Source organism: Meles meles, chromosome 19, assembly GCF_922984935.1.
Source record: "Meles meles chromosome 19, mMelMel3.1 paternal haplotype, whole genome shotgun sequence".
In the NCBI taxonomy this organism is placed as follows: Eukaryota; Metazoa; Chordata; class Mammalia; order Carnivora; family Mustelidae; genus Meles; species Meles meles.
In genome coordinates this window covers 35,025,668-35,042,441 of record NC_060084.1, presented here as the reverse complement: position 1 = coordinate 35,042,441, position 16,774 = coordinate 35,025,668, and the positions used below count along the sequence as shown (strand labels likewise).

Here is a 16,774-nt window from a genome sequence, read left to right as displayed (position 1 = left end):
GTCTTCTGAGGATTAGTATGTATTGGAATGATCATGCACAGAAGAAAGTCTCCATAAACTTTCATGGGACAAATAAATGAATGATCATGTATATTCAGAATCTGCAGTACTTGTTCAACTTTCTGTATTCTGTTTATTTTCTGCACTACTTAAAATAACTTATTTTTATTTGTTAAAAACTTAGATTGCATAATAATTAAGAAAGTAAAAAATTTCAAGAAATAAAGTACCCACCAAAATCATATACTCAAACTAAATATTAATTGTGGCTGGGACATTCACATTATATATTGGGTTACATGTTTAAATATGTCAGAAGACTAATGGATGTAGGATTAACTCTAGTGGAACAAAATGAAATTCAAGAGTGTTTTTTTGAAAGAGAATAAATGTTATGTATTTAATTAAAAGGATTTTTTTTTCAACAAAGACTCTATTATCCAATGTCTAGGTACCATTTCTGATCACATTGAGAGAGTCTATAGAAGAGCTGGCAGCAAAAAGCTTTGGTTCGTATTAGTGTCTTTGTCATTATGTTTTTTTTGTGTGTGTGTTGTTGTATTTAAGAGCATAAAGATAATGGGCAATCTTAAAGATGGTTATATATTCTAATTTTTACTTTTAAACTCCAAGGTTACGGCTGTGATTCTGTCTACTTTCTAAGGGCCTGCCTACATTCCATTGTATTGTGGCTCTCTCAAGTTATTAAAAATAATGTCTGGGAATAAGGACCTCCACAGGAACAGAACCTGGAGAGAGTATTCACTGGAATGATATGCTAATGACTCTTTTCCTACATTGCGTCTCCTCTGTCCCAGCAAGGTGCTTTAGGTTCTACTTTGTATTTCATAGAAGGCCATGAAAAGAGACCAATGGTTCATTTAATCATAAGCAAAAATAATAGAAGGCAGTTCTCTCACTACTTAAGTTGAATGAATCCCAGTGATTATAGTTGCTTCATGTAAAATAAGTAATATGTTCTGCAGAAGTAGTCTCCCAGGGAATGGAAAAAAAACTAGGGCAAGATGAGATAAAATTGTTTCAGTTCACAAGGAGTAGGTATCCCTAAATGCATAGCCCTCTGTATTTTGAAGCAATTCTAGCCATTTACTAGCAGAATCTAATATTTTGAAAGTAAGAATACATGTATTTTTTAAATGACCCATTATTATATCATTTTGAAAAAAAAACTCAAGCTATGTCATAAGAAATTCTCTTAACCTCAACGAGCCTCAGATTTCTAATCTCTAAGAGGATTTAACAAGACCATCTCTTAGCAGTATATCAACTCTGTGATTTATAGCAAATATACCATTCCAACCCAAAAGAAATACTATAATAATCCTCTGGCTAAATCTCAAATTTGCTCTGTAAATTCTCAGCACAGTAAGACATACAAGCCAATAGATCTTGCTTTTCAGCCAGTATATTTCAAATGTGGTCTCTAGTCTAATTTTTTGCTAAGTGAACTTGTTTTTACTTTATGTTATTATTCTTGGATTTTAGATAAAGCATTAACTAGCAGATATTTAGAGTGCTGACTCTTATGTTTAAAAGAACAAACTCCTGGAAGTTTATTTACTGTATTTTCCCTTTTATGGCTTTCCACTGACACACTTAGGTTGGCGGTACGCTACGGGGCTGCCTTTACCCAGAAATTTTCTTCCTCTATAGCCCCACACATTACTACTTTTCTGGTACATGGAAAACAGGTAACATACACAGAATGTGGAAAAACTCAAGCTGCTTGAAATGTGTGGGCTTATTTGCATTCTGAGGGTTAAGTATGTCTTTTGGTCTTAAAATGTGTGGGTGAAAGCTTCTCTAAAAGTAAGAAGCATTTGTTTCACTAACTTTACCAGTTATTGACTTAATTTTCTACTAGTCTGTCTATGTTGGGATTAAGGAATATAGATACTTTTTATAAGTCAGCTTCCATGGATATCCTGAAATATAGGAAGATGTTTGAAACCTACATTTTCATTTTATTTTCTTCCTCTAAAAGTTCCACATGAATTTTACTTTTGAGGGAAAAATGTCTTATGTATTGCATGTGCCATGCTTTAAAAAAATCTGTTCTCTCTAGAATCTGAGACTTTTTCGGAAATGTAAAAATAGCAATGTGTGTTCCTTCCTCCAACATTCTGGCTCTATCAAGAAAAAAAAAATGCTGGTATTTCATTGTATCACTTCCTGAGATTGACTACTTAGCAAGTCCCCAAATCCAGAAATTTGGTTATCTAGGCACCAAAAGAAACATGATTTAAAGTGGTTATAGGAATAGAAGACATTTAACAGTGACAGACTTAATAATGAATTTTTTTTAATTAAAGATTTTATTTATTTATTTGACAGAGAGAGATCACAAGTAGGCAGAGCAGCAGGCAGAGAGAGAGGGGTGAAGCACGCTCCCTGCTGAGCAGAGAGCCCAATGCAGGGCTCAATCCCAGAACCCTGAGATCATGACCTGAGCCGAAGGCAGAGGCTTAACTCACTGAGCCACCCAGGTGCCCAGTAATGAATTTTTAAATGCAAAATCAGAATAGTCACTTAATTCCTCCTCCTAACCCTACTCCCCTTCAAAGGCATGGTTAGGCTCCTTTTCTTTCTTTTTAAATTGATAATGGCATGAATCATGCTGGTAGCAGAGATAAGGATGAGGGGTTCCCTCCCTAATTCTGGATGGTCCTACAGTTGGGGAGACTTCAGGTATGAGGTCCAGTGTCTTGGGCTCAGTATTTCCTCCAAATTATTATTTAAGGACTTAATTGTGCACATTTTCAATCTCCCACACCAGGGCCCCCATTCATTCACCATTTTTTAGATTTGTCAACCTCTGGCGTGCTCTCTTCTTTGCCCCCAGGTCGGTTGTGCGCTGTGCAGCAAGTCTTTTAAGTAAAGTAGTGGACAGCCTGGCCCCATCCATTACTAATGTTTTAGTGCAGGGCAAACAGGTAAGTATCTGATTTTCAGACTCTCACTCAATCACATCCCAGAAGCTTCTGGATAAGACTCTTGCTTTTAAATCTGGCAAGCCTCAATATCCTAGGCCTCTCAGCCACATTAACAATGGCTCAGGCATTTCTACAGAAGGCTCCTGCAGAAGCAAAACCTAGTCTTAAAGATGCACGTTTACTAAGTAGACCACCCCTTTTTCCTGCTGTATGTTAGAGATGTGGTTTTCGACTCCTGTGTTGAGATCAGTGAGGCTGCTGACCCAGAAAATGCAATAATGCCAACTAAAGTACTCCAGACAGGTTTTGGATAGGCAGGGCAAAGACAGGGGAATAGCCAAGGGCACTTTTTTCCTTCTACTCCACATGAGATTCTTCTCACTCTGAGAAATGCTTTGACTCCCCAGATCTTCACCCCTTTAGGCCACCTCTTCCTATAGCTCCTCCCCTCCCACAGGGGCCAGCTCTTGTTAGCTCCTCCTCACAGAGCCGTCTCCAGTTAGCAGTGGTCCCTTTCTCCACTGGCTTCTCATGACAGACCTGTGACACTTCTCACAATCTGTCCTGTATCCCAATTCATTTCCAAGTGTCTAGGGTAGGCTATGCACACCTGGAAGTCAGGGCCCAGGTCTCGTCCAGGACCTGTTCCAGCATGAGGTCTGGCTTGATAAATGTGGCTTGAATTGAGCCTGTGCATGTGGGAATGCAGAGTGGGATGTGGCTGCTCGTTTTTGTTTTGTTTACCATTAGCTCTAATTACCTGGCTGAATCATCACTGGTTGGAGTGAAACCGGTTTGCTTTCTTTCTCTTCTCTGGGAATATGTGTGCTTTATCATGCTTTCCTGACAGTTGGCCTAGGGATATAATAAGCTTTAATAATATGAAATACTTTAACCCTCCTTAATAGAATCAGCCCATTGCTCATATTTCAGGGCTCTTAATTCATTAAAACTGAAATTATTTCATCTTGACATCCAGCTTAAAATGTTAGAATAGTAAATTCTTTTATCTTGTAATATTTATTAACAATGAAAAAGTGATTGTACTAATTAAAAACTCCTGAGAAAAAGTTAAATCATTTCTCACATATGTTATTTTCTCTGTTTTCTCCAAATTAATAGTAGAATTAATTGAATTTTCGTCCTCATTCATCAGCTACATAGACCAAGGTACAGGAAGTACCTTATCCATTGCTCTAACTCTCCACAGTCCTTATATCCAGCCACAGTCTCATATTGCTGCCCTGGACTGAGTTACCTCTGAGAGAAAGTAAATGGGCTTTGGGAACTATTTTTCCTTGGATTTTAGGTCTCCGTAGTATATCTGAAAATATAGTTAATTCTACTACATATGAGTATATGAGAAGATTTTGGAGATCTTTAAGGTCACGGCATCTGACATTTGGAGAGGGGTGGGTTAGGGTTAGTCATGTCCATTCTGTGCATTATATGGAAGAGACTTGTAGCCTGTGATCCTGAGACTCTGCCTCCCATATCCTAGAGGGCTTGTCGTGATGCTATGGCTGGACCACTGCCTGCCAGACCAGCACATCTCTCATGGAAACATTTATAGAGCCGAGTAAGCCTGGAAGCCTGACAGCCCCATTTCAGGTGCATGAAGTCCCTTTACTGACTGCATCTTACTACTTTACAAAAAAGAAATGAGGATAGAGCATTCAAAGTTTGCATTCGCTCACTTATGAAATACTGCCCTGAGAACTGAAGTTAACACTGTTCCTACAAAGTGCTTCCAAATCACCTCAAGCTCTCTGGAATGAAACAGTGGTTTAGCCATCACTGCTTCCAGAGGCAGTGATGTGCCTTCTCTGTTTTCTTCTTTACACACTGACATTTTAATAAAAGTAGTCACACTTGGACTAACTGGTTAGTACCACTTGTGATATAATAAACCAGCAGTTCTCAGTTTTCACTTTCTCATAAAGTTGGGGCAAAAGACCCCGTGTTCTGCTCTCTCCCCTCATCTCAGAAAACACAAGCGCCCTTTGATAGGCTTTTCATTTTCCTGCCTTTCATAATTGTGCACTGTCCATGGAAGAGAGAGGGAGAGGGGTAATCAGGAGGAAGGAGGGGCTGCAGACTCTTCTGGGGGGCAAGATGCCAAGGATGGAGGAGAGAGACACAGAGTATTCCTCTTGCAAGCTTCAGCAGCACTCTCTGCTTTGAGTTTGTGTTGTCATTTCCCTCTGTGCTTTCTCATTTCCTAGGCCTGTGGGCAGCCTCGTTTATTCCTCTCCACAGGTGAGAGATAGATCAACAAGTTTTTTAATACTCACCAGGTGCCTAACACAATGCTGAGATAAGTTGGGGCTAGAACTATATGACCTTGCATCTGCCTTTCAAAAGGTTATAGTGTTGTTAAAGTGCAAAAGTTCCACATGAGAAACTATAAAAGAAGTGAAAAATATACTCTCAACTGCTAAATTGTGTAGACTGTGCAGTAAAGTAAAACTATCCAATGTATTTTGGTTTCTCTGGGGAGTTTCTAGTACTAAAGTCATTCAGAATAATTTTCTCTTAATAGTTATTTATATTCCTTCCCTGCTTTTATCCGCTCACCTTCACTCCCCTAACTGGGACCCTTACCTGCCCTTATATTTTAGACCAGACTGTGAACCATCATGAACTCCAGTGGGAGTCACGCTTTGAAAGCCATTTTAATAAATAGCAGGAACAGTTATTCTACCTAATTCCCTAGTTCACGTAGAGTAATTTCAGCCTGCCAGTCATCCTGAGCCTTGAATTTTTTTTCTTTTATCTTTTAGTAGCTAGGAAATTTTTGCAATAAAAATCTGCCACTTATAGGTAACTCTGGGTGCCTTTGGGCATGAAGAAGAGGTTATCTCTAATCCTTTGTCTCCGAGAGTGATTAAGAACATCATCTATTACAAGTGTAATACCCATGATGAGAGGGAGGCGGTCATTCAGCAAGAACTGGTCATCCATATTGGCTGGATCATCTCCAATAACCCTGAGTTATTCAGCGGCATGCTGAAAATTCGAATTGGGTGAGTAAAGTGCTTTGCATTTGCCTAAAGAGAATTGTTCAAGTTGTCTTCCAACAGACGTGGCCTGCCCCAGGCCTGATCAGTCTCTAGGAAAGCACATCTTTCCCGAGTAATAGAGGCAACATCTGGTGGTATGAAGAAATAAATACCTGTGGCCTGAAAGAATCTTCCTATTTTTTTTTATTTCCATGTTAAACATAATGAAGTAACACTGTTCTCTGGTAAAATCAAACTCCAGGGATTTAAACAACTGCATCATGCTTAAAAAACAAACAAACAAAAAAACAAAAAAAAAACACAAAAAACCACCACTAAGCGTAACACTTATAAAAATTCCTGTAAGTAAAATGGTTAAAACTTAAGAGAAGAATGATTTTCAGTAAAACTGGGTGTCAGGAAGATACACTGGAGTAAAAATTTTTGTCCTTTTCAGAATATTCTACTGATCCATTTTCTACCAGAATCTGATTTTTAATTATTAAGATCTTAAGTGTTCTGTTTGGAGGAGAAATTAAAAGTAAGGGTCTGGTGAACTTGAATCTTCTTAATCAAGATTTTTGTGAGGCAGTGTGGTCAGGCAGGCTGACCAAGCTCTGGCATTCAACAGAACTGAGTGCAAGTCCTGGTTGCCACTTACCTATTTAGTGACCTGGGATAAATGATTGAGCCTCTCCAGCCTCACTTTCATACCAGGCTTATTGTTTTATGTGAGACGGAATGAGAGAAAATATTTTAAAAAATATATTTTAAAAAATAAAAATATTTATATTATTATAAATAATATTTTAAAAATATTTTTAAAAAAATATTTAAAATATTATATAAAGTATAAATGTTTCTTCTCTTTAATTTTTTAAATCACATACATGATTATCTCCTAATTGTCAGAATCAAACAATACTGAAGCATGTAGAGTAATCTAATATGTGGCCAATTTTGGGGTGAGGGTGTTCCTCTAGTGTTCAAAAAGAATTTAGAGTTTGTCAGGCACAAATATCTGTGAATGTGTGAGTAAGAATAAGTGTATAGCTTGCTGGCAATATAATTAGATTATTAGTATCTTTACTATTTCTGTTCTGCTTGATTCTCAATTTTTGGTAAAAAAAATCTTAAAAATTGCTCATTTTAATTATGGATTCATTCCTCCTTGCATTTTTTTTCAGTTTTATTTTGTATATTTAAATATTTTTGTCCATATTACTTTATAATTTTAACAATATATCTTCCTTTGTGCCATTTATTTTCTACTTGAATTCTTTAAAAAATTTTTTTTGATTTCAAATATCTACAAAATTATAGAGACTAATACAATAAAGCCTCTGTGCTCATACTTTCACTCAGCTTCAACAATATCATCATGTGGCCAATCTTATTTCACTCATACCTCCCAATTTATCACCCCACCCAAACCCCATCCAAGTTTAAAGCAAATCCATCATTTCATCTCATCTGTAAATACTTGAGTGTGTATCTCTAAGAGATAAGGACTTTTTAAAAACATAACCATGATACCATTACAATGCATAAAATATAACAAATTATTTTCTCTCTGATATTATTCCCATGCCTGCTTTCTTCTTCTGTCATTATTAGCTTAATATACTGTCTTCTCTTTACCTTTAATGTTCTTTTTTCATTTAGTATAGATATATCTATTTATTCATCATCTATGCTGTATTTATTTTTAATTCAATCTGACATCTTTTCATAGAAATATGTATTTCATATTTGTGTCATTTCTTTTCTATTTTGACTTATGAATTCCTGTCATTTTTGTTTTCTGTTTACTGCGCTTTCTTTTTATTTTTTCCTTACTTCTTTGTGTTGGATTGATTTCCCTTTCATTTCTTAGTTTTAATTTTGCACATGAGTATGAAGCACTTTATAAAAAATGATTGCACAGTTTTTCCTTCAAAAATTACATATAAAAAACTAGGTGCTTATTTGGCAGTATCTGCATACCTCATGTTTCAACAGTTCTCATTCTAGGAATTTAGACATATTTTATAGCAGTCTTCATTTCAGTAGTGTTTGAAATAGTGAAACCTTGGGAACAGCCTAGATATCCATCAGTAGGAAATAGTTTAAATTATTATAGCCAGAGAGTAAAATGCTGTTCAGCCGTTACAAGTAACAAGAGAAAGTCTTTACTGACATTTATAAATGTCCAAGATAAATTAAGTGAAAAAATAACTAAGTTGCAAATGTATTATTCTGTTTTTTAATAAAAGAGCAATAATAATACTATACATTATGTGTATAATGCATATATGGGGAAATCTCTGAAAAATAAACATAAAATTGGTGTCCGTTATTTTCTCTAGGAGATTTCTACTTTTAAGTTATATTTTTCAGTTTTATTTTTTTTTTTTTTTTTTTTTTTTAAGATTTTATTTATTTATTTGACAGAGAGAGATACAAGTAGGCAGAGAGGCAGGCAGAGAGAGTGAGAGGGAAGCAGGCCCCCTGCCGAGCAGAGAGCCCGATGCGGGACTCGATCCCAGGACCCCGAGATCATGACCTGAGCCGAAGGCAGCGGCTTAAACCACCGAGCCAAAGTTTTTTCATTTGAGGTTATTATTTTTAAACTGTTGGCCTGATTTCAATTATAGCTTATTTCAGGTGAATTTCCCAATCTTTATCTCACCTTTCTTTTGATCAAGAAATGAATTCACTCAGCATAGAACTTGACCTTAATTTTTATCCCTTAAAATTGTTCCTTTCAAAGATTTAGAGGTATTCCAAATCAGTTATAAGAACTTGGAATCATACCCTGATTTGTTCAGTCTATTTGCTCTAATATTTTTAACTCCAACCTCTTGACTACCTATAAGGATACAGAAATGGGTCTTTCATATAAGTTGTCTCTAAATGAAAGGAAATGTGATTCTCTGTATCCACACCAGGTATTAAAAGTACTCTATTGTCCCAGGCTCAGGCATTTCTCTGAATCTGACTGAGAAGCAAAGGTTATAACTTCCAAAGCACATTCTTTGTAATAAATGTTCTATACAGGAGAGCCTCTTTAAGTGGTAGTCATCCTTGCAGAGGTTCAAGCAAAGTCTAAGAGTAAAAGTTAACAGTTTCCCAGGATTTTGCTTCCAATATTGTGTTTTTCAGCCTGTTAGTAGTTTTTCCCTTACTGCTTATTCAGCATTTTAGGCTAATTTATGTTCTTCTAAAAACCCATTGGAATTTTCTTTTTTGAATTCAAACTGACCTGAAATTTCTCTTCACAGAAATGAAATATGTTTAATTTATTCTAAAAATAGTTTTTTTCATGTTTTTGTATCTGCTACTCTGTATGTTCAGTGCCTTCCATGAGAAACAATATACTCTTTTTTCCTTAAACTGTGCCACCCAAAATAAAAATGTCAGGACCGCAGCATGTGACTTAGTATTTAACGATAGCAGAAAACCTCCTAATGAAGATTTGCCATGCAACTTTAATTATTCATTGCCCTGAAACTCATCCTGGAATTAATCAGGGCATTATATTTCCACTGTGTGTATTAACAATGTCCTTGCCCAATTCATTGATGTGTATTTCCCTCTCACGTGGGACTCACAGGTTTAGCTCTAAATACTGGTACATTTTCAGTTGGAGAGAAGTCTATTTTCTCTTAATAAGGTATAATTTATTTGAAAAATTTACTTCTGCTAAGGATAGGGACTGCGTCTTATCTTCCTGTCTGTGTCAGGGTCTAGCTCACAAGAGCTGTCAATAAAATTTGACGGATTATATAATATATAGGTTATAAGCAGGTTCAGATAGCTTGCTTGAGCCAGTGGGGGGAATCTAGGAAACACAAAAGATAGCATGTTTCTGTGGTCATTAGATAAAGAAATAAAGCACTCTTACTTTCTTTTTAAATTATGTCCTTTAAGTTTTTTTTCTATTTTTTAATTTAAATTAAACTACCTAACATATAGTGTATTATTAGTTTCAGAGGTAGAGTTTAGTGCTTCATCAGTTGCACATAACACCCAGCGCTCATTACATCACGTGCCCTCCTTAATGTCCATCAACGGGTTACCGCATTCTACCACCACCCCCCAACAGCAACCCTCCATTTGTTTCCTATGATTAAGGACTCTTTACTTTTGATAAATGTACTTAATTTGTACAAGCCATGTACTTCAGGAAATTACCAAGTTAAACAGGGTCTTGTTTATATGAAAATCCACTTACACATGTAGAAGGTAGAAGGCTATAGCACTTTTCTCCCTTCTTTTATTAATGGAGTGGCATAGTTAATCACATCAGTATGGTTCAAGTTGCCTTACCTAAATAGCAAAGTACCTCCCTAAATAGCATTCCTAGTAAGGATTTAAGGGCATATGTATGTGAATAAAGTGGTTATTGTACTCAGAACTTCACTATGATAAACTATTTCCTCCTCTTCTTCCAACATAACAAATATTATTTATTGATTGCCTATATACCATGCAATATGCTAAAATACTTCACATATATTATCTGATTTAATTGAGTCAACAACTTTGAGGTAGGCACTAGTACCTCCATTTTAAAATCAACAAACTGAGATTCAGAAAGCTTAAATGACCTTACTCAAACCAGTTTGTCAAAGTGGGATTCATACCCAGATCTGCCTAACTACAAAATTCTTGTTCTTTGATCCTAAGTACTAATGTTTTCACTTACATAAACTGTTGCTGTTTTCTCAGGGAAACAGACATTGCTGTTTTCCTAAAACCTTATGACCTTTATGGTCTCTTCTACATGATTTCAACTTATGATCCATTTTGTATTCAAGTATTCATGTAGCAACTGTGATAAACATCGGCCCCAGATAGTTTTTGTCTTTTGTTTATCACTCCTCTAATCTGGCATCTGTACTGTTAAACATACAGTGCAGGGCACACCAAGAAGCCTAAATAGTTAGAAGTTAACATAAGAAATGAGATTTTGCCCCTTTATTCATCACAAGACTAAACCAATGGAGATGATGTGGAACTGATTCTAAATTAGCTCCTCGTTCACTGCAAGAAATGTATAAAATACTGTAAAAGTTTAGCAAAATAACTCTCCCAAGGTCATAAGACCACAAACGAGGATTTGAACCTAGAGTGAATGTCTCCAGTGTTCATGTTTCCTCAGCCCCTATTCCAGCTTATTTGTCTATAAAATAGGGAAGCTATCCTTTCTTGGGCTTCCTCATCGGATTGTGCAGATTCTGGATAAGGAACGTGAAGATGTTTTGTAAAACTTCAACAGTATTGCCATGACATTCAGTAATTTGAGGTCCTCTATCATGTGGCTTTTGGAGTACAAGTATATCTAGGGATATCTTTTACATGCCAGAAATCCCAAGGAGGAATCTCTCCCATCCAACACCCATTCTCTCTCTCTCTCCCTTTCTCTCCTCCGCTCTTTCCCTCTCTCTCTCTCTATTCCAGTCCTAGGCTTACAAAGATTCTCTGCTCCCATAAGATATGTTCACCATAGAGGTATCCCTTTCTTCCATGGTTGTTTCTCCTTGAGAACCCAATGCAGTGATCCCCAAGCATTTCATTACAAAAACCTTAACTCAGAATCCCTTTTGGATATACTTTGTTGCCATGTGACTTGGTCTCATGCCACCATCACTTGATCATCCCTCATGAAATACTTGGGAGACCCTATACCTGTGCCCATAGTGCTCTTCAGCCACATTAACAAAGTTTTGGAACCTTGTTTCTATTCTAGGGATATCAGACAACTTTAGAGAAGTACTATTATCGTGTCTATGGGGCTTGTGATAGTGTTCTTCTGAAAAGGAAAAAGATAGTTTTGTATCTTTTTAATATGTTTTTATTGTACTTTATCCTTAAATCAATTTTATTCAAACCTCAGCTCCCTAAGTCAATGGCTTCTTTGCATGTTAGTTTACTGCCGGCCGCAGAAACATGCTTGTATGTTTCTTTACAACAATTTACCTTGAGTTAGTCCCTAGAAGGTTTTAGTTTGTTTCATGATGAGCAAATTATTCATTCATGGGGTCCTTGAATGTCAAATTTCTTATAAACTGTTAAACTTGTTGCTCTTCTAAGTCACCTCTTTCTGTATTATAGTGATTCCAGCATGATTTTAAAAACGGGGAATGTTATGGAAAATACAACTTTTTTTACTTCCTCAAAGGTTAAAGCATTTCAGACTCATTCATATCTAACTTTACTATTGTTTCTCTTGCTGATTATGAATAAAGAGATTGATAGTTCAGTCAGCTTTTAACACCATCTTCTGTCTGAAATGCCAACATTCACTAGGCTGCATGCCCATAAGAAATAGGAACATTTATTTTAGTCATGGTACATTTATCCAGAATTCCTCTGCACTACGTGTACTTTTATCTCTCTGTTTTAACCTTTCTCGCTGAGGTTTTTGGGTTTTTAAAATTTATTTATTTATATCACCCACTGCCTCATTGCTTTAAATCAATGCTACCATGTTTCTTTTCTCTTTTTTCCAAGGTTAATTCTGCCAGTGCAGTTTCTCAACATTACTGCTATCAGGTACTCCTGTGAACAAAATTAACCTGCTCACAGGAATGGTATTCTAGTCTGATAATGATTTGATTTGCTGTCTCATTATTGATTTGTGCTCCAGCTTTCATGTTGAAATAGATCAAGTTCCTGACAGGCCCATTACTGTAAAGACCTCCAATCAACTGCTTTCTGCTCTAGGTCTGTCAGTCAGGCTTTAGTGGGAGATAACCCCTGAGGATATATGTTATCAAGCCTTTTTCATCTCCGCTTTTCATACTGCCAGGACATCCTCTGTAAGCAATTATGCTTCAGACATGTCTTGTCTTCTGATGCCCACAACTGGGTCTGTGGATCACACATCTGATGCTTAGAGAAGGCCACTGATGTTATAGCTACTAGACTGTAACATGGCTTATGCAGTAAAGGAAAGAGGAGATAATTAGAGGTCTGAGTTCATTAGCATGGTTTGATACTCATTCAGAGGTCTCTGTTTTTGACATTTTATATTTATATGAAGTGAGGAAGTGAGATGATGGAACTCTCCTACCCCTGTTCTGATGATTTCAGGGGTAGAGTGAATGAGTCATTGTTCTCCAGTTACCAGACAGTAAGCTCAGTTTGCCTTATCAAATTATCACCCTCTCTGTATTAATATCAATTAAGTGCCTTCCTGCGCAATTTTCCCATCTCCTCTTATATGGCTTAGTAAATGCTTGCAGAGAGTTATACATTCACTTGTTTAACAGCAAACTTGGCAGACATTTCTTAGTATCTTCAAATTGGCTCAAAATGATTATTTTTAAAGTTGTGTCTTGCTATGAATCAGAGGCATGTTTTCAGAAAATGTCAGCTGTCCTCATTTACCAGTGATGTCAGATTTCCATGTACTTTGTAGTATATTTCACTCCTTGATTGGGACATGTTAGAAAGAAAAATACCAATATATACACAATATGTTTACTAACACAAGAAGAGAGTTTTTAGAAGGATAATGTTATCCCTAGGACTATATAGGGATACTATATACCTTTTCATACTTCTCCAGTAGAGCTGAAGAATTCATTGTCCTCAAGTCAAATCTTGGCACACATGAAGGTTGTTCTGGTCAGTTGTGTGTATATGCCACTCTCTCATTTGCTTATTGGCAAGTAGAGCATGTCCTTGGTTCTTTAGACAGACTGAATCTATACAGATGTGGTCCGACGATAACCTTCATTCTTTTGACCTTCCACATTTGCTTGCTTGCTTTTTCTTTCCCCATTTTGCATTAACTGCTTCTACATTGTAATGTCAAATCAGATTTGATGACTTTGTCAGCGGGAATGAGGGTAAGAAGTGAGATGTTCTCATGCAAAGGAATTAATGCCCTTTTATATTAGTAGTTCTAAAAATGGATTAAATGTCTTTGAATTTTTTAACTGTGTTTCTCACTTGGTAATTTACATTCTCTGTCTCTGACTGTTGTATAGTAGTTTATGTTTAAGACTTTTGCTGTTGTTTAGTCCTTTGAAGAATTTCAAGCTAAATAGATTAGTTTGGCCAATATTTTTGAACGAATAAATGTATTTTAATAATTTGGCTGATTAGTTATATTAATTTGTGCTAGAGTGAATGAAAAACAGTCACCTTCTTTCTTTGGTGACTGTTGAGTATAATGTTTTCTATAATTTGGCTCACAGAACTGCTGAGATTTTGTGAACAGAAGGAAAAAACCCTAGGGGAAGTTTTTAGATCTCCAACTATCTTTCTTTATGGTACTAAAGATTTGAAAAGGTAAATATGATAAATAATGTTCAGTTTTAATAATTCAAGTTTTAGAGGACTTTAGAAAGTTAGTGTTTTTAAAATTTTAAAGTTATTTATTTTAGAAGGGGATACGTCCTGAACTTAAGTGGATATGGCCCTTGCTTAAGTAACTCCAAGACTTCAGTGTAAAAATTGCATTACCTTTCTCCAACCTGAATATCAGAGGTCAAATAAAAGGAGTTTGCTAACATTTTTCATGACTCTATAATTTCAAAAGCTTTTTAACATACATTGTCTTATTTATTCCTCAAAATAATTCCATAAAATGAGCTGAACAAGTAATATTCCCATTTGAAAAATAATTTGCCAGAGGGACACAGTTGATGAGTGACAGAATTGATATGTAAGCGTATCTTTATTATTTTTTCTTTTCATCATAAATAGACTAAATGTTTAATAATAGAATAATTTGGTAAATCCCCACATGTCCATAATTTAAGTGGGTATAGGCAATTGTTAGCAATTTACATTTGCCTTGCTGCTGCTGCTTCTTTTTTTTTTTTTTTTGCTGTAGATTATAAAGTAAATTCCAGACATTTTTGCTTTTACTCCTCAATATTTAATAAGTATATATATCTTAAAAAGGACATTTTCTCAATAATCACAATACCATTATCACATCCAACAAAATCAGCAATAATTCCTTAATATCACCTAATACCCAGTTCTTATACACATTTTTGTGGTTGTCCTCAAAATAACTTAAAAAAAAATTGGGATTCCAAACAAGGCCCACACATGGCATTTGTTGTTATGCCTCTTCAATCACTTTTAATCTAGAATAGGACCCCTTAAACCCAGACTTTTCTTTTCATGCCATTGACTTGTTGAGACCAAAAGGTTTTTAATTTGATGTTCTTTCATTTACAAAGTTGCCTCAAATGTAAATGTGAAATATTAAAGAAAAAAAATAATAGAAGACTATTATAACCTGTAAAATTAAGAAGTTTTTTATTTAAAGAGAGGTCCATGGAGCAGTTTATTATAACTGAAATGTCATTTTAACAGGTAATTTCATAAGCAACTTTAACATCACAGCATCCAAAGTAACTATATTCTTGTGGCTTTTAAGCTGATATAACATTTTGACTAAATACAATTCATAATAATGAGGATGAAGATAACATAGTTTTAGTCCAGCTTTTCTTTTCAACCTATTAGAGAAATAAAAATGGTAAATCTTAATTCAGTCACATGTTCTGTTGTTTTATTTTTTTGTTTGCAAATGCTTTGTCATTTTTATTGTTCTTACCAGTGAGCTACTATTAAATATTTATTATGCACTATGAACAGAAATAGTAGTAAGAATATATATTTTAGATTATTATGTTCTGTCCTTGTAAATCTCTCATGCATCTCAGTTAAATTCCTATCTTCCAGAAATGACAACAACAAAGAATACGTGAGAGGATAGGAAAAAGAACTGAGTTGCCTCAGCAGATGGCAGTGAGATTAGAGCAGTCAAAGAATAGGGGCATTTGCCTTGTGGCCTGTGGGCTGGCCCAGCAGGCTGGGACATATGCCAGGCTGATATCACCCGAGCTCAACTGGGAATGCTTCACAGTTTCTTATTCTTTTCCTCTGAGAGACATTAAAGCTATCCTGTGAGGATGCATCAGTGTTGTTTTGCAAAGCAGCCTTGGCAGAAAGGACTTTAATCTTTTGATTATTTCCACCCAACTTTTTCATCCTCTGTACCTGCAGTAGCTTTGTGGGCTGTCTTTCGAAGTGTATCAGGACAAAGATAATGACATATTTGAGTGCAGTCACTTAGGCACTTTAAATCTTCACTGCTGTAACTAGATGTTCCTTCCAGTGGTTGGCTACACAGCTTCCCTTTGGGAGACACAGTAGCATGGGTGAATGAAGGCACATTCTTTCTAGTTGCTGAGCTGCACCGTCTCTGTTTGTTATTCAGTGTTCACCGAAGGATTTAAGGATAAAGCTTGGGAATCTGCTGTGTAAAACTAATTCCCTAGCTTTTCCTAATGGTGTGTAGAGTTCTGGTCCCCTGAGGCACAGTATTATTTCCATGGTTTTCTTTGGTTTGCATAACTGGTTTATCTGAGTTCTTTCCTCAGAATACAGTAAATGAAAAAAATGAGATGAAAGTATAAAAATACTTACTGAAAACTTCTTAAATCAAAAAGCGAAGTAATTTACGTATAAAATAATTACATATTTTACCTTGGAAAATACAAGACACACAAGTAGTACTCCAGTTGCCTAAGTAATGACATTAAGGCTTCTTCTGCAATAAAAGTAATTATTTTATGAAGCATTTATCTAGAATAAAGAATAGATTCTTTAAGAATAGGTACATGAACAGCATTTAAATATCTGTAAAGGAGGGATGCCTAGGTGGCTTAGTTGTTAAGGGTGTGCCTTTGGCTCAGAATCACAATCCCAGGGTCCTGGGATAGAGTCCTGCATTGGACTCCCTGCTCAGCGGGGAGTCTGCTTCTCCCTTTCCCTCTGCCTGCTGCTCCCTCTGCTTGT

The 16,774-nt window shown here is 35.9% G+C and overlaps 1 protein-coding gene across 3 annotated transcripts in view; it reads left to right on the top strand.

The window, feature by feature from the left end:
- Positions 1–16,774, top strand: part of PHKB (phosphorylase kinase regulatory subunit beta) — a 249,812-nt gene that overhangs the window by 218,229 nt on the left and 14,809 nt on the right. For 2 of the 3 annotated variants that reach the window (XM_045988940.1, XM_045988941.1), the window contains 3 exons: positions 452–509; positions 2,864–2,954; positions 5,778–5,980. In XM_045988940.1, the coding sequence (XP_045844896.1) occupies positions 452–509; positions 2,864–2,954; positions 5,778–5,980 (352 nt within the window). The remainder of the gene's footprint in view (positions 1–451; positions 510–2,863; positions 2,955–5,777; positions 5,981–16,774) is intronic. The other variant, XM_045988942.1, reaches the window with a different exon arrangement.